At 35.5% G+C, this 27,916-nt stretch overlaps 2 protein-coding genes across 6 annotated transcripts in view; one reads left to right on the forward strand and one right to left on the reverse strand.

Annotated features, from left to right (window-relative positions):
• The window catches only part of dnc (phosphodiesterase dunce), a 141,572-nt gene that overhangs the window by 102,201 nt on the left and 11,455 nt on the right, over positions 1-27,916 (forward strand). The gene's annotated exons all lie outside the window — the stretch shown is intronic.
• Positions 7,093-9,025, reverse strand: LOC105429345 (uncharacterized). The gene is made up of 2 exons (XM_011642257.2): positions 8,726-9,025; positions 7,093-8,392 (listed from the first exon to the last, which is right to left on the reverse strand). The coding sequence occupies exons 1-2, from the start codon at positions 8,799-8,801 to the stop codon at positions 8,067-8,069; spliced, it is 402 nt and encodes a 133-aa protein (XP_011640559.2). The 5' UTR covers positions 8,802-9,025; the 3' UTR covers positions 7,093-8,066.

The following is a 27,916-nucleotide window of genomic DNA, read 5'->3' on the forward strand; positions in this document are numbered from 1 at the left end:
ATTTCTTATTAAACAGTTTACGTCAAGAGCCAACGCGTATACGATAATGAAACTTCTTTGACGATAAAAATGTGTTTAGGTTATTAAAATTTTAAATTCGAATGTGACGGCGCAATTTTCCGGGATGCAAATCCGCTTAATCTATAATCTGGCAAAAATATCGTTTGGTTTTTATTCTCGATTGTGCAATATTGCATTTTTTTCTCCAGATTTAAATCGATTTTTTTCAACGATATTTTTACTCTTTTGATTAAACTACGTGTGCAAGTGTAGGTGTTCAATTAACCTAAATTTCTTTTGAAACTTTTATTAGAAAACAGGAATACAAACCTTTAAACAAGGTTTAAAAGGTTAAAACGTAAAGAATTACGTAGATTTACTTTACCTATTATATACAAAATTTACTGCAAATTTTTGAGATGATTTGTTCGCAGAAAAGCTTTAATATCTTTTCTAAAGATGAATACCGACTTAGCGTAATGTGTAATTGAAAGAAAGAAACTGATTTAAGCAAAAGTTCTATTTTTTCCAAGTCACCACATTAGTCTCAGTGATGGAGAAATTATTAAATATTTTCCGTCTCTTATCTTCGTCGTAGTCCTTTAATTGTCGTCGTAATGAAATTAGCGAATTTTCTGTCGCTTTTTGTAATTCCTGCTATTTGCAACAAAGTGTTAATATGCAACGAGCTTCGTAAGCTCTTTTAAAAGCTCGTTACAAAGTTACTTACGGTACTTGTAAGCGGTAGAACTAAGAATCAAGCAAAAAATCAAGTATTAATACTAAATGAATATAAATGAATATAAATAATTATCCTCTTAAGTGGAGCGACGTATAATAACGATGCAATATTTTTCTTCATATATTTGCGGAGAGTAATTATGCTTTTTCTACTTTGTTGTCTCTATTGTTTGATCGTCTTCTCAAGTCATCCTTTACTTTTTTAAATAATTTATTACAACCGCTCGCGTAGAAGCGTATTCGAGTTTTTATTAAACTACGTAATCACAAGCTCGCTCTTTATATATGCGTGGAAAATGTAACGAAAGTGCCCCTTTGGTTCTTCACTCATTATGGTGGCCTTTCTTCTTCTCTACCCGCGACCCAAATATCCGATGCTTATTCTCATCTTATGAATTATTCATTTGCATAAATACAGGCGGTACGAGCGAACGAGCGAAATGCACACCATTTTTAGCCACACCGTTATACGATCCGGACTATTACGTTCGTAGTCCGAACTAACGGCGCGAACTCCTTGACACTGCGTCAGCTCTGCTTTCTTCTCGTCAAGAAAAGAAAGAGTTATTCATTTGTTCTGAGCACGTATGACGCACGTAAGAACCACGATACTCCTTATTTGTCGAACGTACGTCCATGTGAATGCGCTCTGAAAGCAAAATGACGTGCGTAAATCAGTTTAGAAAAGGAAAGTCCAGACGCTGATAAATTAAGGCGATCCTTATGAGTAACACAGAAAAAGCTGGCAGTTTTTTAATAATTTATTATTATTCAGAATTAAAATTAAATTAAAAATAGTTTTTTAAAGAATAAATGTTTAAAAAAATGTTAAAAAAATATTTAAATTAAAGTACTGCGAAGACAAACATCTTTTTTTCAATTATTTTATTGCACGTCTTGTTATTTTAACGAAGAAAAACAACTTTTAATGTACATCAAGCTTAAATATTTTTGATAGAAACTTTTACATGCTATTGACAAGCAATAGTGAATAGAATGACTTTTAAAAATTGTTTTTTATTGAACTTTTTTTTATTTTTCCTATATATATATGACATTGAATTGCTTTCACGATTGAAAATTGTGTCGATTTATCATGCTGTTTTCAATTTTTATTGAAAAATTTTTATTGAAAAAATTGAACTATGATGCTGTTTATTTTATTCTTTTGTTTTATTCTTTCCATATTTTAAGATGGAAGAATTGTTATATTTATTTTTATATATACAGAGTTCCATTTTATTTTAAACAATTAGATATTTAAAAATTACGGAATTGTAGAAAAAAAATGTTTCAAAAGTATGGTTTCGATAAGGCCACATAATTGATATTGAATCATTCACAGATGACAATTATCAAGATTTTTTATGATTGCCACTTTCTTAAATAAACTCATATATTTTTTATTAATATGATTCCTGTAGTTGTTTTGTATAAAAGGTATTAAGTTTGACAAATGTCAAAAAATCAATAATTTACAAGATATTTTATATTTTATTCTAACATATTCCAAAATAAAATATATCGTAAACTATTTATTGTTTTATAACCGTACCTTAATACTTTTATGCATAGAATAATGAGATGAATCAATTGACATGAAAAAGATACGTAGTTAAAAAAAAAACTATACAATTAGCGAAATATGCCAATACATACTCTTTTTAGAAAATGACTATTTTCGACTATTTACTACGACTATCTATTTTCTCTATACTAATTTATTTGTTTCATTATTTTGTACACAAAAATATTAAAGTATAAAACATTTTTTTTACGATTCTAATTTCCAAATGCTTGACTGTTTAAAAAAATGAGATACAATGTGTGTGTGTGTGTGTGTGTGTGTGTGTGTGTGTGTGTGTGTGTGTGTGTGTGTGTCTGTGTGTGTGTGTGTGTGTGTGTGTGTGTGTGTGTGTGTGTGTGTGTGTGTGTGTGTGTGTCATTCAATGCAAAAATAATTATTGGAAGAGTAGGTATTTTGAATAATTAATTTTAACAAAATGTTACCTTCACGTGAGAAAATTAAAAGGTGAAAATTTTAATTCTAAAATAATGAAATTCTTGTTACTGAATTTATTTATAGCAGCTTTTTCATTAACCTTGTCACTTAAACAATGACATTTTAAAATACAGTAATGCTATTGTACTGTACACTCGTGACTCATTCTAATTGTTCTTATCGGTTAACAATTTGGTTAACAAATCGGTTAACAAATAGATAGATGTTTAAATATTAATTTCTATAATACGTCTTAGTATTTTTAGTGTCCGATTTTAAAAATATACATGTGCTGTTTCCTTTTACTAACAATAAATATATCGCATTATTTATCGTATTATCATGGCTGTTACATAAAGATTTATAATAAAAACGTATCGGAGTTGCCATTACACTTAAAGAAAAAATTGCCATTACACTTAAAGAAAAATAAGTTTCGATGGAAGTTTGTGTTTGATATAAATTGAATTAAAAAATTAATAAAAGTTGTCTAATAGAAAATTATTAAATACTATTACTAACATAAAAGAGTAATTAAGCTTGCATAAAATACATATCATTTTAACACTTTCTTTTCATTATTATTAGCTATTCATTTATTTGTTATTTATTAGATATTTTATTGTTTTTTTTTATATATTCTGAAAAATTATACATATTTCAAGATATGATTTCTCTCTTTCTCTCTCTCTCTCTCTCTCTCTCTCTCTCTCTCTCTCATAAATAATAATTCATTTATGATTATTTTTTTCATTTTTATGAAAAACGGTTGAGCCGAATCTTCGATTGACACATTTCTTTATTAATTTTTCTTGAAATACTTTTTGAATATTTTTCTTCATACTTTTTGTACTTTTTATTTTAATCTTTCCATTAAATCTACTTGATCACTGTCTCTTGCCTCACAAATGCATTACCTTGACCTGACTGTATGATATGAAAGAATCAACGCTCGTACTTTTTTTCAACTGAAAGCAGAGAACTGCAGATCTGCTAATAGCCTACGGGGCTGTCGCCCGGGCAGAATTTTTCGTATTTATCAGAACTTCACCCAGAATGGCCCGTTCCATCACGAAAGCGGCGGACGCGATAAATTAAAGCGCTGAGGTTTCGTCCGGATTTATATCGGACAGCGCGGTGCACGTGACCGAATCGTTGAGGCTGCACTTTGATTACACACCGAGGCCGATTTCTCGTTCGCGGATCGACGAGAGTGCTGCCGCGCAAAGCGCTCGTGTGTAAATCCATCGATTCCGTGAGACTGCCACTGGATAGGATCACTTCAGCCGGAATTCATTCCATTGTGCGTAATCGACGAAATCCTCGTCGCGAATATTGTAGCCACATTTGAAAAGTCATACAGCATCGCGCTATTTATTGTTGTTAACACAAAAAAACCTACATTCGTAATTAATAATTTTACTTATTTCATACTGTCCTTTATATACAACGACGAAATCAGAATCCTTTTCTGGAAATGTATTTTTAGTTGGGAAAAAAAAAAAAACTCGCTAGTTATCCATTCATGGTACATTTGTTAAAGTAAGATCTTTGGAACTCGTTAGATATTTCCAGTCGGACACTGCCGTTTGTGTAACTTAGCAAAATCAAAGTTGCGATCGATTTATTCAAGTGTTTCAAAGCTTACACTTATCCTCTCGCGTTGAAATACATTCACTTCGGCAGATTTATGCCGATTTATTTATGCGTCTGGAGTGGAGTATGTTTACGGTTTATTTTCACACTTGGCGCACATGCGGCTCTGCGGGGAAGTGCCCGTCAACCAGAAAATAGCGATTTCGTGGATTCAGCGTATTCTGCATTTTCACGTACTATTTACCTCCTGATTTGATACTCAGCAACTCCTTGAAATTTCTGTGATTTGCATTTACCGCGACGCGTATATTCGTAACGACGTATCCTTTTGAATAGCGCTCGTAAAGTTCATTTCAGCTTGATGGTAATCGCATGGAAAGATCAACATAAAAATGGGCTTTACCCCATGCACAACTTAACGTAATATTTCGAAACTCTCAGTTTTCCCTCGAGAGCAGGAAAGGATTTATGGTGATATTACATATGCAAATGTACGTGTTTCATGTAACTTTGATCAAACACATTTGGACGTAGCAAGGTTTCACAGAGAACAGAACAGTCAATTTACTAAGAGTCAATTTGAAGGATGTCCTTGAGAGCGTCGTTGTTTCTCAAAGAAAATCGATACTTTGAATTAATTGACCTACATCGGTATCGAGGCTGCGAATAAGCTGATTGGTATATACTATATAATACTATGTCGCAACAAATATGAGTTAATAAAAAAAATCAACATTTAATACGCGGATATAACTGAATATGGCTCTCAAGCTAATTTTAAAATAATAAATTTGTAATATTTTATAAAAGTTTAAACATAAAAGATGTTTTCTTTTTTTTTTTCATTTTTTATAATAAAAGATAAAAATCTTGAAATATTAATTTTTTTATCAATCTTTATTTATTTATTTGTACACTTAACTTTACTTTTTAATTAATGATTTATTTATTTTATACGTAAAACATAAAACATTTATTGCTTCTGATTTTATAAGTCAGTATATTTGATCTTAGAATTATATTATATTTAATTATATAATTTAATTACATAAAGAATTTAAATAAAGAGAGAAAGAATTTATATAAAAAATTTAAATTATATTAATATCATAAAATGAAATAATAAGAATAAATTCCTTACATAATTAAATTAATATAATTTAAATAATATTTTATTTTATAATTGTACGAATGAACTTACTGCGGCGGAACTATATTTCACACGTCACCGGACCCCATTATTAAAATGCCGCTATGCCGCAAACGCCTTACTATATGACCGGTAAAGCAAACTAGGAAATTTTCCGTCGTCATCAACCGTCTGTAACTCGGTATTAATCTACCTTTCTCATTTTCGAAATGTTCGCGTCAAACATTTACTCGAGTTTTTCGCACTCAATCCCGCCCGTGAAATTTTTCACAAAGATTCGAATCAATTAGCGCCGTCCACGGTCCGTTGCGCAAAAAGTCTGCCTCGTTTGTTTTATTTATCGTTTATCACTTGGATGTAGCGTACGAAGAATCGCTCGCCGGAAAGAACTAGTATTGACTTGCCTAAGTCAAGACGACCCAAGCAGAATTTATCTGATTATTAGCGCAATGCTGAATTATATATATGTATATCCGTCAACTTTGTTAACGCTGTCCCAAAACTAAGAAAGTATTTGGAAGTATTTTTCAAGAGTAAATATCACGCAAATCGAATGGATGGATCATGATGATGCACCGATGCGTCAATGCCCGGCAGTCAAATGTTTTCCGTCACGTCACGATTCCTAACGCGCGGTCGATGGATTCGCGACATGTGTAATTTTTTTCGCAAACCGCGATGACGAGTGCGGGTCCAAAGAATCGCGACGTTAACAGTGTCGGTCATTCCGAGAGGGGGATCCAATAAATGAGAGACGCTATCATGCCCGGCTGTTTAACCTTTTCCCCCGCAGGTTCAAGGGATCTCCGTCCTCTCCGTATCTCCGAGCGTCGTGCATCATGCGCGCGGCGCGTGATTGCCCGACGATAAATAAATTGCCAATCCCGATCGAAAATATACTTTCGCAAGGCGCTACGCGATGCCGCGCGAATCCGACGGGATCTCCTCCAATGATCCATAAGTATCGCGTGACGATACTTATTCTTCATCAGCGGACACTCCAATTGAGCGTATCAATCCCTTTTCAGCTTCTCTTAGCCTTCGTTTGATATTCTCTCGCGATAGTATCCCATTTAACAACTTAATTGAAGATAATCTTTCAGTTTCGATCGAACACGCGAAGTTTCAATTCGTGGAATTAAAAAAAAAGAAGTCAGTTGTTAATTAATTTTGTAATTTAAATTTGAAATAGCTTTTTGAAATGTACGTGTCAAGTCGAGTGGAAACTCTTTAAACGCGTCAAATGCAGTTTCTTGCATTCAAATATAAAATTGAGACGTTACATGCTGTACATGCGATGTATGTATTTCGCTGACTATTGTTTTTGCTCAGCCGATGTCGTGCCAGCGAACACGTATCTCTCGTTTTCTATATGTATCTATTTTCATGTTATCGCGTTTTTACGACTCGCACACTCATTTTTCGTAGAAAACAATCGTGTACTACACACTAATGTTTATACATGTGTACATACGTGTGCGGGTATGTATATGCGTTTTCGTTGTAATTGTCAACTTGCCAAATGTCACATCATAATGGATTGTAGCGGTACTTACGAACTATGAACCGATGAGTAAGTGTTGTAAATAATGTGTGCTCGTAAATCATGAAAAATTATTTATTTATTATTCTTTCTTGAATAAATATGCATTTTACAAATGGAAATGCAATTGCGTTATATACATTCTGTTTTTGTTAATTATTAATTAATTATTAATTAAGTAACCAATTCTAATACACCATATAAAATAATAAGTAGAGAGATACATTAATTAAGAGATTAGAAAAATATTTTTATTAAGTAGTTTAACTGATGAATAATCTATAATAAATGCGTAAATATTTGATAAAAACGTATAATTAGATGAAATATGTTATTGTAAAAAAAAATCTAATATTTTAAATAGTACTATAAATAATACTTAAAGAATTATTTAAAATACTAAATCAATTCGGCTTTTGGTCGAACAATGATATTTTTCTTTGCTAAATAATACGTTTATATGCTACGTATGATGTAACAAAGCTTATATAATCCTATTTTGCGCCAAATTCTGTAAATCCTTCAACGAGAAAGAAAGTTTTTGCTCGCCTCACCGCAGGAGTTTATCCTTTGTGACCATAGAAATTTACTGAAATCTACTGAATGTCCGACCAAGAAGTTTCATCACTACTGTCGAGCTTACATATAATTGATTCCAAACATTTTGTCATTATTATATCCATAATATGTGTAATTTTTTTGAGTGATACATATTGTTTAAAATACAATATTTCAAGAAATACATTTTGCTATATGCCATATTGTTTTTATGCGATACATATGTTATATATTTTTATTACATTTTATATAATCAATATATATTAATCAATTTATATCGTTGAAATTAAGTTAAAATAAATGCGTCGAAATGCATTAAGAAATTGCATTAATATTTATTTACTGATACATTGTATCTTGTCATATTGTGTCTTATCAATACTGCATTTATTAATGCATCGCATTTAAACATGTTCTTGCCATTTTTGTACAGATTTTTGTACAGAATTAGCCGAATTTATAATTTAAAACTTGAATTAATTTGATGACAACATTGTCATTATTGACGTTATTAGAGGTATCATTCTTATAAAGGCATCTATCATATTTTCTGCCATATGCGTCATACCTTCTACTATGTTCATTTCAAAGTTCACGAATTCAGAAGCTATTTTGTTCATAAAATTACTTGCTAATGTTTTCATATTTTCGGGCAGATATCTGAACATTACAGTAAAAAATTCCTGCATTTGTTGTATAAACGATCCTAGAACATTTGAATTTAGCAAACAAGTATTAAACTCTGTAATAGCTTGCTTTTGCGCAAATTCGTCACTCTCGTTAATATTTTGTTTGTCCGGTGCTGAAAATGTGTTGAAATCATATTAATTAAGATCGTGAAATGTTATGAATAATAATTTATCATATGTTATATAAAGTTTTCGAAACAAACACGTAAAATTTTTTACTGATATTAATATCGATTTAAAAATTTTTTTTTATTAAAAAAAAATTGCCTTTTATTGAAATGAGTAATAGTAATTGTTTTTGGTTACAAGATATTATGTTGTGCCAATCTTGATGGAAATGTAAATTTTAAAATAAACTTATATTCATATTATATAACAAATTATATAACTGAGAGAAAAAAAATCTCAATGAGCGTAATATGTTAATTATTATTTTTTCAACTTACCAGCTTGGATGCAGGCTATGATAAATATGCTCAGTGTTAAGATCAAGAAATGCAAATTTTTATATCCTTGCTCCATGTTTCTAACAAGCGTTAATACAAACACGAACACGCAAAAACGTACTGAACTAATGGGTTCCGTGTCGCTTATTCGGCGTATTTATAACAACGCTGATAATTATAATGCAAAACAATTACCAGTCTCTATCACTTGCGTATGTATGCGACGTACTTTTATCCTCATACGAGTATTTCATGCAAAAGTATTCGTTTTTCGAAAAATTTCGTAATAATTTCATACAAATTTCAGGTTCTATAAAGAAATTTCACGAGATTTTGTGACACAAGATCAAAAAATATTAATTATCATTATCCAGCTTATGACGTAGAAAAAGTCAAAATTCAAGATTTTATACCTTTTTAAGCGTATATGTCATGTAAAAATATGCATATTCCAGTACTTTTAGTAAAAAAATTTTGAATTCTGCTCATTAAATTATAATAACTCTGACACAGTGATTTTCTGAAATATTTTCAATGGATTATCTCTAAATATTTATAAAGGAGATGATGTAACGTTCTTTTGTATATACATATATATTTTCTCAACGATTTTTATCAAGATAATAAATTCAAGAATATTCTAAATATGAGGAAATTTTATTATTATATTTATCAAAAGAAATATCAAAAGGAAGGAAATAATTATTTTATACGCATTATTAAATACTAATGTTTCTGACTCACTCTTATCATTCACCTCATCGTACATATTATGCTGCATTGTGTAATTTTTTATCCTTATTCGTTAATCGCAGATAAAAAGAAATGTGAAGGATAGTGTAATCTCTATTAGGTAATAACATTTACTGTGGCATATTATGATACATATTACGTCATATTATTTTATGATGTTTTTATAAAATTCTGAAAATAATGATAAACAATGTTAAAGCAAATTTACATTTTTATACAAATTTTATACAGACATATTCCAGAAACTTCGTCTGTACTGAATATTTTTTATATGAATATTATTTATATTATTGGCCGTTTCTTGTCTTCGCACAAAATATAATTTATTCGAATCATCTAATTAGAAATTTTGAAGATTACACTAAGAACCTATATTTAAGAATCGTAGCACAATCGACTCACAAAACTTTTTATATATATTATACATAAAATATCCCTCAAACTCTCTTAGATATAATCTCGTTCGAGAACTTTAACTCAGTAGTCCCCCTTAACTCAACTTTTCTGAGAATTTTCTTCGAAAATTGCAAATGGTAGAAGTCACAAACTTAATTTTCAACGACTCTTCCATATATGTCGCTTTAAACTTAGTTAGAGATCGAATGAATTTGTTATCTTTATCAATATTATTAGTGTTTTGCATATTCGCCTGATAACCTAACTATTGAAAGAATAAAAATATATTATATATTTTATATTTAAAATTAAAATTTTTGTATTTAAAATTATTTTTTAAAATTAATAACGTTGATAGAAAAACAAGGAAAAGGAGAATTACAAGAAAAAGTACATTCTATGTTACAAAATAATTTTCCATCAATTATTTATCTGCGCAGTTTATCTTATTTTTAGAATTTTTTTATGAATTTATTTTTTTCTCTGACGAAAAACTTGTTTACATTGTTTACATGTCACTTTCGATTATTTCAAGTTTTGCAGAGATTTTTGCGAAAAGTCCACCTTTCTGGCAATTCGCAGAAGTAAACGAGACAATAATGAATAAAATACAAAGCCGATCTTTTCGTTGATCAACGCAGAAAAAAGGAGAAGCTGAGAAACATCTCCGGGGTATTTCCCGAAATCCATAATGCTGGCGTCACTCCAGGATACGTGGCGCCTAAGCGCCGCGGCGCTCCATATAAACCTCTATATGAACTTATTTCTTCAGTGTGAAATTTGTCTGTTTTTAGTATCCTGAAATATCCTGAATAACCTGAATATTTTAAATTAACTCCGTTAAAATTTGATTTTCTTCCGTAGATTGAATAACGAATAGAAGAAAAATTTATTCGTAAAAAAAATTGTCATTATTTATTATTTATATTTTTATTATTTATATTTATATTTTGTATTCAATAATCGAATATTTTTTTCGATAATTTCGTTTCTGTTAAAAACATTTGTTCGTGAGGCGGATCTCGTCCGGATCAGAGAATTTCTAAAAACAGCTTTACATAACATAGTTGCGCATATTTGTATAGCAAATGGAATCAATTCGGACGGAAACCGCTTTGGACGTGAAAACCGCCGTGAGCGTGAGATGCAATTGGCTCTGATTGCATTCGATTACGCGCAATACGATCGAGGGGAGCCGATCAAAAAGCGCCACGGGTGCATATCGTACATACTTGCCCTCGCTTTTATGCAAATGTCAGGTCAGCTGCTTTTTAATTATTACGAGCGATCGTCGTGGCTGTCGATTATGCCGTCCTCACCTGTCGTCGCCGATGCATTTCGCACTGGTCGTATGTATTACGTATGCCGCGTGAGCTTATGTACCTTAGTCACATCGATAAACGGTCTCCATGAATATACAAGCATTAAAAGAAATACTTATGTTCCTGACATCATCGTATGCAAAATGGAGCGTGGCGAAATGTGTTCAGCGGCAATAAGTCTTATGACAACAATGATATCTTATGATAACGTGGAAGGTTCTTTGCAAATGTCGGCATTCGTTACCGAACGTGTTGTATTTCTGATCGTGAAATGATTAGTTATGCAATATAGAGAAAATTTGAGAAATATATTTTTTGCTAAAATCAGAGAAACATTTTTTGCGTATTCTCGAGAGCCCATACTCTTGTTTATTTTGCATTTATATAGTATGTAAAGAGGGGGGGGGGGGAGGGGGAGGAATGTGTGAGTTTAAACGACCGCAGGAAACGATCGTATAAAGTTTGGACTTTAAAAGCGAATCGCATTCTTCTGCTTACTACGCTGCGTAGATCGTAATATCATCGTTTAAATAAGTGATATGAATTTAGGCGCGACTAGAGTGCTCTTTTTTTTAATCTCTATTCAAGATAATGAAATCAGTACTCAGCTATTTTCATTCGTAAATAAAATAAAATGTACGCGTTAATAATTTATATATTTTTATTATAAATTTTAATGATGTAATAAACATTCTTTTTATTTTTCAAATTTATAAATGTATGTCTCACAAATATTAATACGTCATAAATATTAATATTTATTTCGATTTGTTATTAACTTCCGATACGTGGCTACTTTTGCAATTCATGCAATTATGAAGCTCTTTTTTTCATAGCTCATTTGTCATTCGATATTTTTATCGAAAAATGCATCGCATTAAAGTCGCGTTTCTCTCGTCAACAATTTTATTTAATGACAATAAATGACGAGTAAATAATTCGTTGGTGAACTGTCCAAAATATCAGATTTAATTATCTCATTAATTACCTCAAATAACCGACCGCGAACATCACTGTTGGTGACAATAACTGTCACAAACAATGTCGTAAAAATGACGGTGCAATTTCCACCCGTAAAAACGGGGATCCGTAGAAAGCTGTTAAGTAGGTCGACTGCAGCTTACAAATTGAGAGAAGGGCATACAATCTTATCACAAATTTGCGTATCTTTCTTCATCCGAGAAAAATATTTCGCTTGCCGAGATTCATTCAATGCGAACGCGCGGAGAGAGTTCGGAGTTTGATTTACGATTTGCAAGATTTGCGTTCGGTATAATTTGTTTAAACGTCGATAAAGATGTTTACATTATCGTGTGTACATCTAGATTTCGCTTTGTTTGGCCCTGGTATTTCAGCACAGGAATGCGAGCCGTCTCGGCTGTTGCGTCGTTTTGACGAGCCATTAGTCGGACAAGTGCCGTTTTCGATCGAGGAGGAACTGTCTGACAGATGTGGAGAAAAGTTCGTGGAAAGCCTCGGTAAACCGCACTCGCTTCCCCGAAACAAGAAATTATTTTCACTGTCGTCTGTGAAAGACCGGATGTTACCACTTGTTCACCGATGATTCGAAATTGATGCTGGCCATTCGCTATAGGTGACCGCGAGGTAATTCGCGGGATCGTAAAAAAAAATCGTTAAATAATAGCGAGCACGATAAATTAAATCTTTTCGAGTCTAATTCTTCAGAAAAAAAAAAAAAAAACAAAAAAAAAACAAAAAAACAAAAGATTGCTTCGTATCATCGATATTTTTCCCAAAATGAAATGTTTATTATTAAAGCCATCCGTTATCCGTTATTCTTTTCGTAAGAAATTCTATATGGATTTTCATTCCCACGCGCGAGAACGTGTTGAAATTATTTTAGATAGCCGGGCTATCAGCTTCCAGACATTATCACAAAAGACTTTTACAGACCGGAGATAACGGGAGTAGCAAATACGCGGTAAATGACGTAAATGACTTGTTACTTGACGTACCCGGGTGGAGAAGCTTTCATCCCGGAAACAGATCACTGTGATTATCTTTATGGTACATCGATTTATTGCCATCATCTGCGTTTTCTGCGCGAATGCACGGGTCAAACGTACACTTAAGCCACGCGAAAATATGTGCAGTTTCGATGTCGCAAGCGACACGCTCGTGACACATTCGCGTCCCTGAAGCATGACTCTCGTCGCATTAAATATCGTCCGCGAGATGCATTATCGATTGCAATCGGATAATAATTATCAGAGATTGCTAATTAATCAACGTATTAATTTATGTAAAGCACATCATTTGTCTTATAGCAATAATATTTTTGTATGCAGTGTGCGATAAAAGTTAAATTGTTTATAATACATTTCGTTTCATAACTAAATTTTTTTTTTTACATTTTGATTGTTTATTTATTTATATAATTAATTAATGCGACAAATTTTTGTTATATAGTTACATTTAATTCTTTGCATTCGATAAATTATATAAAGTAGGAAATGCATATATTGTGCATTTATATTGTGAAATGCGTTTCATTAACATTTTTTATTAGATAAAATATTAATTAATATAAGGTAATATATGTGTATAAGGTAATATGTTAAGTTTCTTTTCATCTTCAAAAACTGTACTCGGAGACTGTTTGTCTCCGCTCCAAAAGACTTCGTCATGTCACAGATGAATTAATTACTATTCGCAAATTAAGCGTTAAGCGATGTCAGGTGTGTGAGTGCAGACAAACATGCAAATGTAGCATAAGATGAAAAAGCAAATATACATCTTTGCATAAAAGTCAAAGCTGTCCTTTGATTTTATGAATAAAAGTCTGACTTATCGCTTCTTTTATTAGTGTCTTTATATTTGTTTAAATAAAATTAAACTATAATTGATTAAATATCCATTTAAATAAAAAGTATACGCTTGTACAGCAATATGCTCTCTCTCTCTCTCTCTCTCTCTCTCTCTCTCTCTCTCTATATATATATATATATATATATATATATATATATATACTGTTTAATTTTTCGTAAAAGGTTATTTAAAAGCAGCAAATAAATTATGTATTTTAGAATGCATGTATAATAAAATTGACTGATGTATTATACATGTGTGATACAAAATCAGAGAGGACATAATGGAAAATTACAAAAACGACTTATTCTTAGTTTTATGTAGGTAAGACTAATCAATGGCTCATACTTACGCTTCGTTGATTAATTTTATCTTCACTTGCGCCATTAATAAAGGAGGGTCTTTTGAGAGATGTTCAACGCAACGCAACGCAGAAACAGCAGATGGTTATTAATCGTTCCTTGTAAACAATTCTGACGACGTGTGTGTGAGAGCATACACATGGAAGAAAACATGGCGGACAGTACGTAAATAGGAAAATCGATCGACCCATTCGAGTAACAAATTCTATCTCCATTTGTGCAAATTGCCTGTTATTTTTATCAGTCCCATTTATTTTTCCATAATATTATTTTTATCATCGTCTACCTCCATCTGCCTTCCTTTTTTTACAAGAAATTTTGGATTTTGAGAAGCCTTTATTTGTTGTTATTTTAATAATAATAAATTAATGTTTTTGTATCTAGTTCATTACTGTTTTTTTCTTATTAATAAAATAGTTGCTCAAATATTTTTTAATCAGAATTAAATTATATTAATGCTATTTTATTATTAATATATTAATACTATTTTATTATTAATTATATTATTAATAATAGTAATATATTGCATATTCTGAGGGAAAGAATCAATTTTCTCGTGTTTCTTCTTTTTTTTTTTTTATCGTTATGCATGCACACGTGCCATCGCGGCAAATCGACGAGATTATAAAAAGCCGCTTGATTTTATCACACGCATCAACAGTTATGCACGCTTGTTATCGAATTTCAAAGATTGATCTGTTTCATGCTGACTCTGCCGTTGCATTCAGTATAAATCTGGAACGCATTCATACGCCCAACGAATTGAGTTTATTGCAATAGGATTGCGTGACGATGCGTGAATTGTTGTAGACATCAATGGAAAAAATCACTCGGTGTTCTTTTTTTTTTTTTTTTTTTTTTTTTATATAAAATATCTCCCGCAAATACGCCCGTATAAAATGCGAAAATTTGTTTTTCGCAGCGCTGATTTAACTAGCGATCGATTATACTATTCGCGCAGGCACGTGGTGTTTTCTAGAATATTATAAATTTCACCAAAATACCATCATGTGCGTAAATTTATCTGCTTTCTTTATTACTTATTTACATTTTAGTAAGCGAGAAAAATTCAGGTTGTTTTTTCATGTCCCTGCTTTGCATACAAATATCCGAAAATATCGATTTCGTAGAATTTCTATTTCGTGCTAATTTCACTGAGCGAGTTGGCATGCAATTGTTATCGTTAGATTAAAGAACCCTTTGAATACTATCGCTAAATATCGAATGCCACTGGGCAGTTCGGCAAATCGTAGCAAAAATTTACGGAAAATAGTGAAATATGCAATAATTGGCTTCAACCTATTGCCTATTATTTCGATGACGAGAGAGTTATTTTCAGCCGCCCTTTATTCATATATAATACTGCTTGCCATTTAATGGAAGCTGCGTTCCAATTCGGAGCATAATGGCACGTGAAAGATACACGTGGAAAATGTCTATAGATAATGCCGATGCAACCATTGTCCACACGCGCGCGTGGAAAGATATTTCGATGCCGCGGAGTTACAGTAGGGGAGTAATCCGTGTCCCGCCAAGCTTTAACAATACATATTTAACAACGCAATAATATTATTCACACTTGTTAATAAACTTGTTAACAAACTAATAATCGCTAATGATTGATCAGCTAACTAACCGCTCGGGAAATATATTTAAAGCATAAAATTGTGCGAAGGTTCCATAATTTATCGAACGGATTGACAGAATGTGTCGATGAAAGCGAGTAATGATGGAATGGAAAAACGGATAAAAATTAGATTTAGCCAAAGATCAGTCCTTTTATGAATTCATCAATGTGACATGACATATAATAATGACATATAATGACACGTAATGTGACGTATAACTTTATTACATTCAGATATTGGATAGATCGTGCTGCGTTGATTATTATATTAAAATCACGTTTCCATCATCTTTAATATCATTTCGAAAGTGTCATATGTTTATTTATGGGTTAACAATTTCGTAATGTTATATAGAAATGGTCAGAAATGGCACTACGTGCCTATCTTATTTACGTGTTTCTCGTGAGATAGCTGCGTCGAATTATCTTTCGACCGCTTCCATCTCAAGGACCAGCATCATCAGCGTTACCATTGTATGCGTGTATTTGTCATTGTGTACGCGTCATAATTTCTGGATGTACCGGCGCGATATTATCCTTATCTCCCGACTGTTGGTTGTTGCACCGAGACTGCGTGTCAGCCCCGCGATGGTCCGCGATCAATTTACGATGGTGTTGTTACTTCGAATCCGCCGCGAGAAGAAGCCATCTGCTCGAGCCGCTAACGAGAACGCGCCAGCTACGTTCCTGAAATAGTCAAGATCTGTTTTGATCTCTCGAATCCTTGTCAGACTACGACGTGCACTTCATGCCGGAAAGTTGTTTTCGCCCCAAGAGTAATTTTCTCCATTAAGTTTAAGTATCCGGATTACCTATCTTTTCCCTGTTACCTGCATGTTTCCTTCTCTGGTGTTTATAACCGTTACATTGAATTGTTCGGACAACATTATTAACATTGAGTATTTCCTCGTATTGAAATTAATCTTGCATTTAAATCATATTTTTTCCTAATGTATGAATATTAATAATTAGTTGTATAACATTGGTTAAACAACGGTCTCTCAACGGTTATTATTGTAATGGAAAATTTATGATAGAAATTTATTCCGATCGACAGCCACGCGTCAGTTTTTCAATTTTTTGTCGGAACAAGAAATGGTATTAATTAGCAACTATTGCGAGATGCGTAAGTTATAAATTTTCTTGTCGCGCGTGGAGCTCAAGTATATTTATAATGAATTTTTTAAAAATAACTTTCAATATATAAAATAGTTTAGACACTAACATACCAGTTTTTGTCTTACAAGAAGAATAATGGCAATATATAATTATCGATCAGGACTTTTCAGTTGATTACGAATGATATATTAACTGATATATTTCTGTACAGTTTTTCTTTTACCGTGAGATGGAAGTTTAAAATTAATATTGGAAAACGTAACGTAAAGGATTTATCGCAAAAAGAAGCATCTTCATTATCGGCTGCAAACGAATTAATTGCCTTTTTTTTGTTGCGTAAAAAAAAAAGCTGGAAAAATTATTGAAGCTTTATAGAACTGATCTCGCGTGGAATCTGTAGTTAAAGAATAAAAAAAGCGTACGATGGAGTCATTTATATTTATTGCCGTGTGAAAATGAGTTTATCGAGCGATCTCCTTCGATGAGACTTTTCGCATGATATCGCCGCGATCGAAGCGTTGAGAAACAAGATTGCGTGATCGAATACGTCAGACACATCGCAATCCGATCATATTTATGAACCTCGTGATTCTTGTTCGGCGATTGTACACAACAAGTAGTCGATACCCGCGGCACGTGTCCGCCTCGTGAGCAGCTGCTGGTAGAACAATAATAGAGATGTACAGACCCGCTTTTCTCGGACACGCTTTATATTAACTCCCCTCCGCGCGCCAAGTATAACGGGGGCGCTATCGGGGAGGCGAGCCGGGTAATTTTCAATAAAATAAACCAGACGACCAATAAATCGCCGCTTGCGGTAAATGACCTCGTCTATATCGGCCACCAAAAGTATCGTCTGGCGGGCGTATCGCCTGGCGGAATAAAATAGCGTGCGCACGTTTGATTACGCAAGCGCGCGGAGGTCTCATTTGGAATTTCCCTATTTGCACGTTAGAAAAAAAAAAAAAAAAGAAAAAAGAACCGGGGAAAAAAATAATAGAACGCGTCAGGAGCAAAAAATGTGTATCGAACGCGAGTGGAAAGGTGACGTGACGTTCGCAACAATAGGCGGACACGGTACGCGCGTCTGTGCTCGCTGTGATTATCTCATAAAAACGTAATTGCAATTGAAGTTGGATCTTGAATATATCCGTCGCTCTCGAGGGCTCTGTTAACGTATCGGCAGTTTGTATCGCGCGAGACACGGCGCCGGAGAGAAATGATTTTTGTCAATAGTTACGTAACGCCCGCGAAAAAAGACCTCCTTGAGAGAGGAAGATCGCCGGTATAATAATCAATGCATCCTCGAATTTTCACACGCCTCCGTGTGTTCGTGCAAATGCACGAGGGGATACGTGTTGGACGTACGAAGTACGTCCAGAAATAGATCGTAAGTCCTTTTCGCGCGCAATAACGATTATACTTTTATTCGTTCGTCCAATAATTGTCAAACGTAATCCGTACATCGGAAAATATAATGGATTATATTTATAAATATAATGGATTATATTTTCAGAATGAATGTATTAATATGTTTTTTTTTTTTTTTTTTTTTTTTTTATAGATCATCCATCATCGATTGTCGCGTATCTTTTGTGTCGGCAAAATTTATTATGTAATTTGCATGCGCGTCAGCAAGCAGACGGGAATATAGGGAATATAGGAAATAGATTCACGTCTTTGCGGACATCTTTCATCGAAGTATTATTGAGATCAATGATGCATTTCAAGGAGAAATTAGAAATTGAAGAGGAAGACTTGCGTTACGTGATAGTGAAGATTGCCTGATGTTCAATCTTCTTCATAATTTTCGCTTAACAAGAATATATATTTAGAAACATTAATCATTAACAGAAGACGCGTATAGTTTTTTCCTCTTTCTCCTGTGTTGGAAGAAATGTATCTCATCGATGATAAATTGATATCATACATGCTGGAGTTTCCTGTATTTTCTTTCAATTTTATGTTACATTTGCAGCTAGAAATTTCAAGATTTTTACACAATTGACACACACAATCTTTTAATATTATAGTATATCGAGTATATAGTAATATTATATCTATAATATTACTATAATAGTATATCTTTTAATATTATAATATAGCTTGTTTTAATATTTAAAGTTAACCTTTGGCATCAAAGGTGAAGGTACATTTTTCTAATGAATCGTAACATTGAACCGTCTAACCGATGTAACGGAATATCCAAGAATGATGTGTTAAAAGCAGAAGATTTATCCTAAAGAGAATACGCTACATGTTCATTAAAACGCTATCTTCGTATTTAACTTTAAAAACATCGTTATCAATAAAATGTGGCATTAAGATTCATGAACATGAATTTAACGATTGTTTAGTCAACTGTTTCTAAATCCACTGTAGACGCGTTATCAATTTAATCTAAGCTTATATAAGCTACAAACTCGATTACCACATTCAACGGTCATCATGCGTATAACATATGATGTATATGATTACGAAGTATAAAACTTAAGGATTATTATGAATTACAGTTGTCCCATTCAACTGTATCTAATCTGCGTGTACTAACTTGTTTAAATTCAATAAATAAGACTAATGGAAATGATAAAATATGAAATTGCACTTGTTTAGGTCGCGTCACTTCTCTCAATCGAGCGACTCTGTCCTCCGTTATAAACATCGGCGATAGAGCAATTCTGATGATAACCGGATAGGACGGGGAGCGTTAAAAATAAGTGAAATAGTTCATTACCGTGACCTTCTTCCATCCGTTAGAGAAGGAGGAACTGAGCTATTTCTGACAGCCCACATGCATCGGCTGCAACTGGATCGATAATCCGGTCGCTTCTCTTGCGGGACACCACCGTGTTTTTCGTCACTGAGCCGTTAGATGGATCGATCGGTGTGTTCCCCCTAGCTTCTATGGGGAAGCGCCGGTTTGTTTGCGCGAACGCGTGCGTTAAACCGCGAACGCGGGCGTGTGTCGCACGAGCGAACGGACGAGACGGGCGCATAATTGCGGACGGGCATTATTGTGTCGCTTGTTGCGAAACTGTCACTTTCGCGCGGCTACCAACACGTCAAGTGGGCGAGGCATTATTTTTATAATAATAATAATACCTGAGAGTTCGTTGTAACGTGACACGAGGAGAGACGCGTGCCGCGTTTCTGGCATGACGAAGACGACCGCGCGTCATTTCCGCGAAAGTAATTAGTCGGGTTTTTTTTTTTTTTTTTTTTTTTTTTTTGAGCGACGGCCCGCGTGTTCCTGAATTTTTCTCTCGATCGCGTGTCCACGTACCGCAACAGGAATGCGTGCGTTCTTGTTCCGGAAAGTTCCGGAGGAGATGCGTAAAACAATTTTTGTGATTGTATTTCTGTATTTATGTACACTTCGGCGTAGCGTGACGTACGAAGGTAAAATGAAACCGAGACGGCTTAATTTTGTTGACGGCTTATTTCGATATTGATAAATCGATATTGATAAGCAGGTTCATTTGTCGGTTCTTCGAAAACTATATATTCTTCTCTGTCTCATATTTCTCAGTGAGAAATTTAAATAAGAAATTCAGCTTTCTGCGTAAGAAATTTGAGTATATTTCTAGATTTCTTTAAACCGCAGAAAATTCACTTATATTTCGTCAGTAAAAATAAAGCTTTGGTATAGAGAAAGAAAAAGCTTTCGCCATAAATTGTCCTTGACAAACTTCTCGTGATTCCGGATTCAGAGGACCAGTGAGACGTAAGCATCTTACATCGGATCTATATTCACATATTTCTAGGCGCGAGTTATGACGTTCGCTTCCGGTCTTCTTAAACTCTCTTTCGAATACTTCAAACAAACTCCATGGCATCACTCATGGAATTTCCGAGAAACGTTCGTTCATTTCGATAAAACCATAATACGAATATCTGTTATCCTTAGCACCTCGATTCTCGTATTACTGTTTCGCGAAAAAGATAAGAGATCTTCCATGGATAACAATGAATTGATAAGTATATCGCTTTTAATTGGTAATAATACAATCGTGTAAACACATGCATATGCTACCTACATATCTCGAACGGTTGCCTGAAAATATATCGCATTGCAACACGCGGAAGTGTCAAGTGCAAAAGCTGTACGTCCCAACTTTGAGCTAATTAAATATTCGTCATCGTGAGTGATTCGTGATTTTCAGTCGTGGAATAAAAGATGACGCGGCATGTTTGATGACACCTTTTACATCGTTGAACACGTCATACGCTTGTTCAACGATAAACGCTGTTGTTTCGCATTGTTAGCGCATTGTTAGCGTATTGACTAATACGTGTATACAAGAAAATTTGGAGCAGGGCGGAAGTTAATTTCTCCGATGAGACGAAATCGGTGGAAAATTGCGCAGCAAAATCGACGAAGCTATCTTCGTCTAATAGCCACTCGACGGTCCGCGGAATAATCCGCGTGCGTTGTATCACGTATTCCCGTACTTTTGTTCTAATTAGTAATTACCGGCGCAATTAACTCATGCACGACGGGGTATCGTATTTTTTAACGAGTTTCACAGACTTCATTAGCGATTGTCATTCGCAAAAGTTTATTATTAATCTTTTGTTTATTCCGCTATTAAGTTCTGTTAACCGAATATCAATTTTCGCAAAACGAAAATAAAAGGGAACAGATTCGGTATATTTAAAACGCATAAACATTTTTTGTTTCGACTTTTTTTTTTTATAAAAAAAAGTTTTGAGGATAGAATATAATTTTATAATATAATCTCTTAGAATTGCGTGACATTAAATGGAAGGAGAAAATTCGGTTTCGATATGTAATTCTCTTCTAAGAAAAACTTAATCTTTTGAAACACGGGCGACAGGTTCTAGATAAATGGTGAGTCGCGTGCTCCGTTTCGGATTCGTGGTAAGTCCAAATTTATCTTATGGACTCATTGTTAATGATCTCCGAGAAGTAGAACGAACATTCGAAGCGGTCCAAAGGCGGAAATATATTTAAGTAGATAGGAAAATTTTGTATTTATTGTCAATGCGACATTTATTGTCACAGCTTTTTTTAAATGTGATCTCATTGTTAATTTAATTAATCATTTAAATAGAACAAGTTCTTCTTATTGTCGTGACTTACGAATTTGGCACGTGTCAATTGGCACATGTCAACCGACGCGTGTCTATTGATAGCACGTCTTTGAGCTGCTTATGCGAAACTATCTTGTATCCTCTCCGCATTGCGGCAGCGGATTATTGCAATAGGATACGAATTAGCGGAATTAGGTATTACTTGTATGAAATTAGCTTCTCTTTGTAATCTGCATATAGTGCTGCAGAGAAATTCCCCATTAACGAGAGGATCTTTGAAGGCCTATACATGAAGATCGAGACTACGAGATCCTCTACCAATATGCATTTCACACGGAAATTTAAATAGACGAGGCAAATAGTAATTTAAATTGTCTTTAATTCTGCCAAATCTTAGCTCATCTCAAGGAAACGATAATATGTCTCATCCAAATCACTGCGACCATTGATCTTTCGAAATTTATGTAGCGAGTTAAATTGAACAAATATAAGAGAAATTTCTTCTTTCTAAGACGTACGGTAGGATGCGAGCCAACGGGAAACTTTACTGTTGTCAGAGTTTCGAGAGAGAGGCTTCAGGCTTTGTTGCAATCAACAAGTGAATTTAAGATTTCACAAACAATTATAGTAATCAAGTAAATTTTCCTGTTCTACATTATAGATAAGACAGTAGTCTAGAAACTAGAAGATGTGATGAAAAACTGCTAGAGCCGAGCGTAATTAGCCTGGGCTGTTGGCGCGACGTGACATTAGAGTCTTTCAGAATTTACATCCACTCGCGTGTGAGATAAATAGGAGCAGGAGCAACGCGAGAGTGTCATATGGTGCCGCACTTGTGCACGCACATCAGCCCGCTCGATGCATTCCGCTTTGCGATCTCCCACTCTCTCTCTCTCTTCTCGCGCTCGAGCGAAGCAAGAGAGAGAGAGAGAGAGGAAGACAGACGGAAAGAGACGGACGTCGGCACGCGTGAGGCGTGAAAAGGGAAGGGAGAATCGCGAAACGAATGACAGAGAGACAGAGACAGCCGACCGGTCGCCGCCGAGATAAAAGGCCTGCTCGCCGCGATTCCGGCACGTAGACTACGTTTAGCAGTCGGGCGGCTCGGCAGCAGCCGTGGTGGTGCCGCTCGCAGGCATCTACGAGTGAACGGTGAACCCGAATCGGTGAATCGGAAAGTGCTCGTCCGTCCTCCGTCACGCTCCGGATCGTCTGGTCGTCGAACCCGCGCCTGCAGAACCGGAGCGGCTCGCGACACGTGTGCACCACGTAATCCGTCCTCGCGGGAAGGACTCAGAGGAGACTTAAAAGAGTATCTATCTACGTCTTACTATCTACGTCTACGACCGGGAAGCAGATTCGAGACTTAACTCGCGTAAAAGTTAGTGCGCCTCACCTCAGACGTTTTTTCCGTCGCGCGGAAAGTTTCCGGAGACGTTTCCTCCGTTCTCGGAGTTCCTCGCGTTCAGCACAAACCGACACGATGGTGCCGCAAATGACGAACGGCGAGGTGGAGACCGGGAAAATGGACGAGTCCGTTAGGTATTTCAATTACCTGAGGACTCTGGCGGATCTCACAGCCTTGGCCAGCATCATGGCGGTGCAGGTAATTTGAGGATTATATTTGAATCTTGGTCCGCTTCCGGGATGATGCTATCCCAGCGAATGTTGACTTCTCCCGCGGGAGCAAACCGGTATATCTGGTTAATTTTGAACTGGATACAGTTACCGTAACGTTTCTAGTTGTAGGGGAAGATAAATAAGAATAGACACGTATACGAAGAAAAATAAAAAATAAAAATAATAATATAAAAAATATGTAAGATTTTAAATCAGCGTGAAAATTGTAGATTTATTCCACGATGTTGAAATCATATTTTTGATATTTACATTGATTACATTGATTACCGCAAATAGCTTGTAACTAATTATCATACTTTTGTTATAATTTAATCGCAATCGTTAATTGGGCGAATTCGTTAATTAAACCAGGTACATAATCGAGGAAGTAATTACGAGAGAAAACGCAATATGCTGATGTGTATCTACGATATCTGATTTTATTAACGTGAATCCTTGTTAGATCTCGCCGCCGTGACCATCTGCCATAAATTAGGCAAATAAAAACGTCACGCGATTTCGAAACGCGATCGATCGCACGAGGACGTTCGTTTACCGTCGTCGTACGCAACTAACGCATGTCGCGAGCGAGGTTAACGAACGGTTGATGAAACCACCCAGCGACGCATTTTCATCTGAATCATTTGACCTGAATTCTAAATTTCGTCGAATGCCAGTAATGCGAATAAACGATAGTACGCGTCGCGCGATAGCCACACTCATTGTCCACTTATAGATCGCTTTATCGATAATCTCACGTGCCGTCTAATAGCTGTCAAACTTGCCAATACACCGAATAATCTTATCTAGCACTTGAAATTTCTGCGAAAGTAATCTTTCGCAACTCTCGAGAAGCTAATATTATCTCGATAGAAAAGAGGAGGCAGGGAGGGAGGGATTTCGATTTGCGCGGGAAGCGCAGAATCCGCTTATCTGAAGACAGATATAGAACGAGATTGTAAAGATTAATTGATCGTATCACTTCTCGGGAGTCGTCTTTGAGCTTTGTCCAAGAATCTGATATCGATGCACGGGTCGAGGATTGAGCCATTGCTTGTCACGTGATTGAAAATAAAAGTCGCGAAAAGTTGAAGGCGCGACTAGAGATAGACGGCGGAGATCGATAAAAAAAAAAAAACCGGCACACGCCGGGTGTGATTGGCCACAAAGGATCGAACAAATGGCAGATTACACGGTCGCCAAACTCGAGATATTGGCAGATAAGGATATATCGTGGGCTCAAGCAATTAACGTCGAGTTTAATTAATGCCAACTCACGCGCGTCATAACGAGACCGGGACGGCTTGTAGTTTCAGTGTTGTCCCCGAACGGACACCGTGCCGATGCGCCATGTGTCCAGATATATACATATATTTTCGTAATTTAATGTTATACTTTCGTATACATCTTATGCTTACGAATAAAGGAAAGTACTCGCGTCCCTTATGTAAGTTTACTTGATGTAACGTAGTCGCTTCGGACCGACATTCCTGGAGAGTTAACGATCGTCTTGTTTTCGTAATGCAGCGAAGGCCTCATTTTTAACTTTGTGATTGTACGAGAAAGCATTAGAGGAGAAAAGAGAGAAAGTTTTGCGATTGTATAAGACGCTTAGAGGAGAGAAGGAAAGAATTTTGTACTTGACTAATAAACAAATTGGGATGTGATCTTAATATGACCAATGGCTAGAGAGAAAGGGTGATCTGAGATTAATGGGAAGAGAGATTAGCATGTTCGGGTTTCAAAGAAAATGAATCACGCGAGACAATGGTGTCACCACTATCACGAACGATTAATAAAAACTGCATGTGTCAACTGCTAAGGAGCGACAACAACGCGGTCTTGACCTTTTGTGACATTTCAATGAAAGTTCATTGATAATTATGGAAAAAAAAAGGTGACTCGCAAATAGACGTAGTGACGTTGATGTCGTCGATTAATCCACCCTTAATCCACCCTTAATACAGAATTTGTAAAAGAAAAAAAAGAAGCAGAGACGGGAATTGCATCTTACTTTCCCGCTGGAAAGCACGCGATATTGTTAAGCATCCTATCTTGAAAATTTAATCATTTCAATACGTAATACAATCGATCTTATCGCATTTTCGCATTTATCTGATCATCATGCGGTTTCAATTACGTTACGTTACAACGTGCGATTTTTTTAATGACGTCACTCTCGGTAATTTTCCAGAACGCCCGCAGTGATCTCGCGCGTCGTGCGACAAACAAGATTTAATTAAAGATTTACCAAACTTAAAATGTATAAATGGTTGATTTGACGCATCTCTACATCTTCACGTGATCTCGAGATGCTGCAGGGATTCTCTTTAGCGCGCTAAAGTCGTCAAATCGGACAACGGATTGTCTGATTGCATTACTTAAAAAAGCGGGAGAGATCGTCACGCGCGAGAGAGGAGCATCCCGCTTCTCTCGCTGCAGCGTAACGCGCTAGAAATTATCGCGGAGGGAGATATATATATATATAGTCTGCAAATAGTACTGAATTTATGGCGGCTTTTGCTCGCGAAATCTCTCGACGTGACTACCCGAAACGAGATTGCGCGAGCTGTTAGTTTCGCGACATAGCGCTCACGGCGACGTATCGCTTCGTCGTTGTTAAACGACGACGACGACAACGACGACGGGCCTCGATCTTCGCAGGGGCCAGGATCCGTCGCAGCTAGAAAAATCCTATTTCTGCATCCGAAATGGAGTGCATTACCGCGCGCGTAGCTCGCGCTGAGCGGAACGTAAGTGCGCCAATTTATTATTCGTGTACGTCACGCGAGCGCACGTTTTACTTTGTTGCAGTTTTCTCCCAGTCGACCCACTTAAAGCCTCGCGAAATCCTCGTTATCTTTATGGCTGCTGTGTCTCGCGCTGAGGAAGCACGTCACGTACGGAGACGCATTGTAATAAACGTCACGCCGATATTTTATCGGGGCGAGCAATTTCGCGCCTTTCGCGTGAATCGCGATAATGATCACTCCCCTTTCCAAGTGTCTCGACAACAAATCGTCGAGAGTTATATGACAAAACGTTATATCGACTTATAAGGAACCTCGAGATTGATTGAGTATTTCAAAGGTACGGATAATACTGGGCTTCTTTCTTTGGGAAAGTTGAAAGGTGTGAAGTGTAACGTGTAAAATTGAAAGAATGAATATTAAAGCATCTCCGGAGCAGAAATCTCCGAGTCAATCTGACACGCCTCTTTTGTGTTTCTTGTCTTTTACAAGACTGTTAGAATTTCCCCCTTTTCTTCCTTTTGTATATTCATTACTCGAAAATATTTTCCAAGATCTAATTGTTGGACTTATTACGTTAATTGCATTACTGCAAGCATATGTTAGACAAAAGAAATAATTGCCGTAGAAAATTTATATTGATAGAGTATGGCAATATATTATCTATACTTCTCTTTATCACTCGTTCCCGATAATTATAGCTATATATAATAAGCAGACTGTCTCACAATAATTATACGCTAGTATAATAATTATACTAGCAAATCCGATAAACGCGAGGCGTCTATTTTTATCGAAAGAGGGTCAAACGATAAAGTTCAGCGGTTTCAATACGATAAAGTTCAAAATATGATACAAAGGGAGACTCGTGCGGGTGTGACAAGCTAGTGATGAAAAATCAGAAAATTGTCCGCGCCGGACAACAACGACTGACAACTTGAAATTCTAACTGTAACGTCAACAGTCGCCACGTGAATTTCTCGCTCAAACGCGGGGGGAAGCACGTGCCGAGATATATATATATATATATATATATATATATATATCTGGAGCCGCAAAGGACGCTTAATCGGCGCGTTACACGTCGCATGGCGGAATTATCCAATAATCTCGCCCGCAGGTCATTACTCCGGCCCGCGCGCGGCAAGCATATATTTGCGCAAACACATATGCATTTGCATTTATTTATCGACCCGATGTGTGCACACGTTCGCGGTAAGGATGATACACGCGCGCTGATAGCGGGCGCTGATAAGAAGCGGGAAGCGCAAATGACGGGACCGGCTTTGTTTGTCACAGCCCCGTGTGTGAGCCCCGCAGTGCGCGTGTCCCCTCCCGCGAATCGTTCCGACGGCTGA

Source organism: Pogonomyrmex barbatus, unplaced genomic scaffold, assembly GCF_055798465.1.
Source record: "Pogonomyrmex barbatus isolate J1 unplaced genomic scaffold, ASM5579846v1 scaffold17, whole genome shotgun sequence".
NCBI lineage: Eukaryota > Metazoa > Arthropoda > Insecta > Hymenoptera > Formicidae > Pogonomyrmex > Pogonomyrmex barbatus.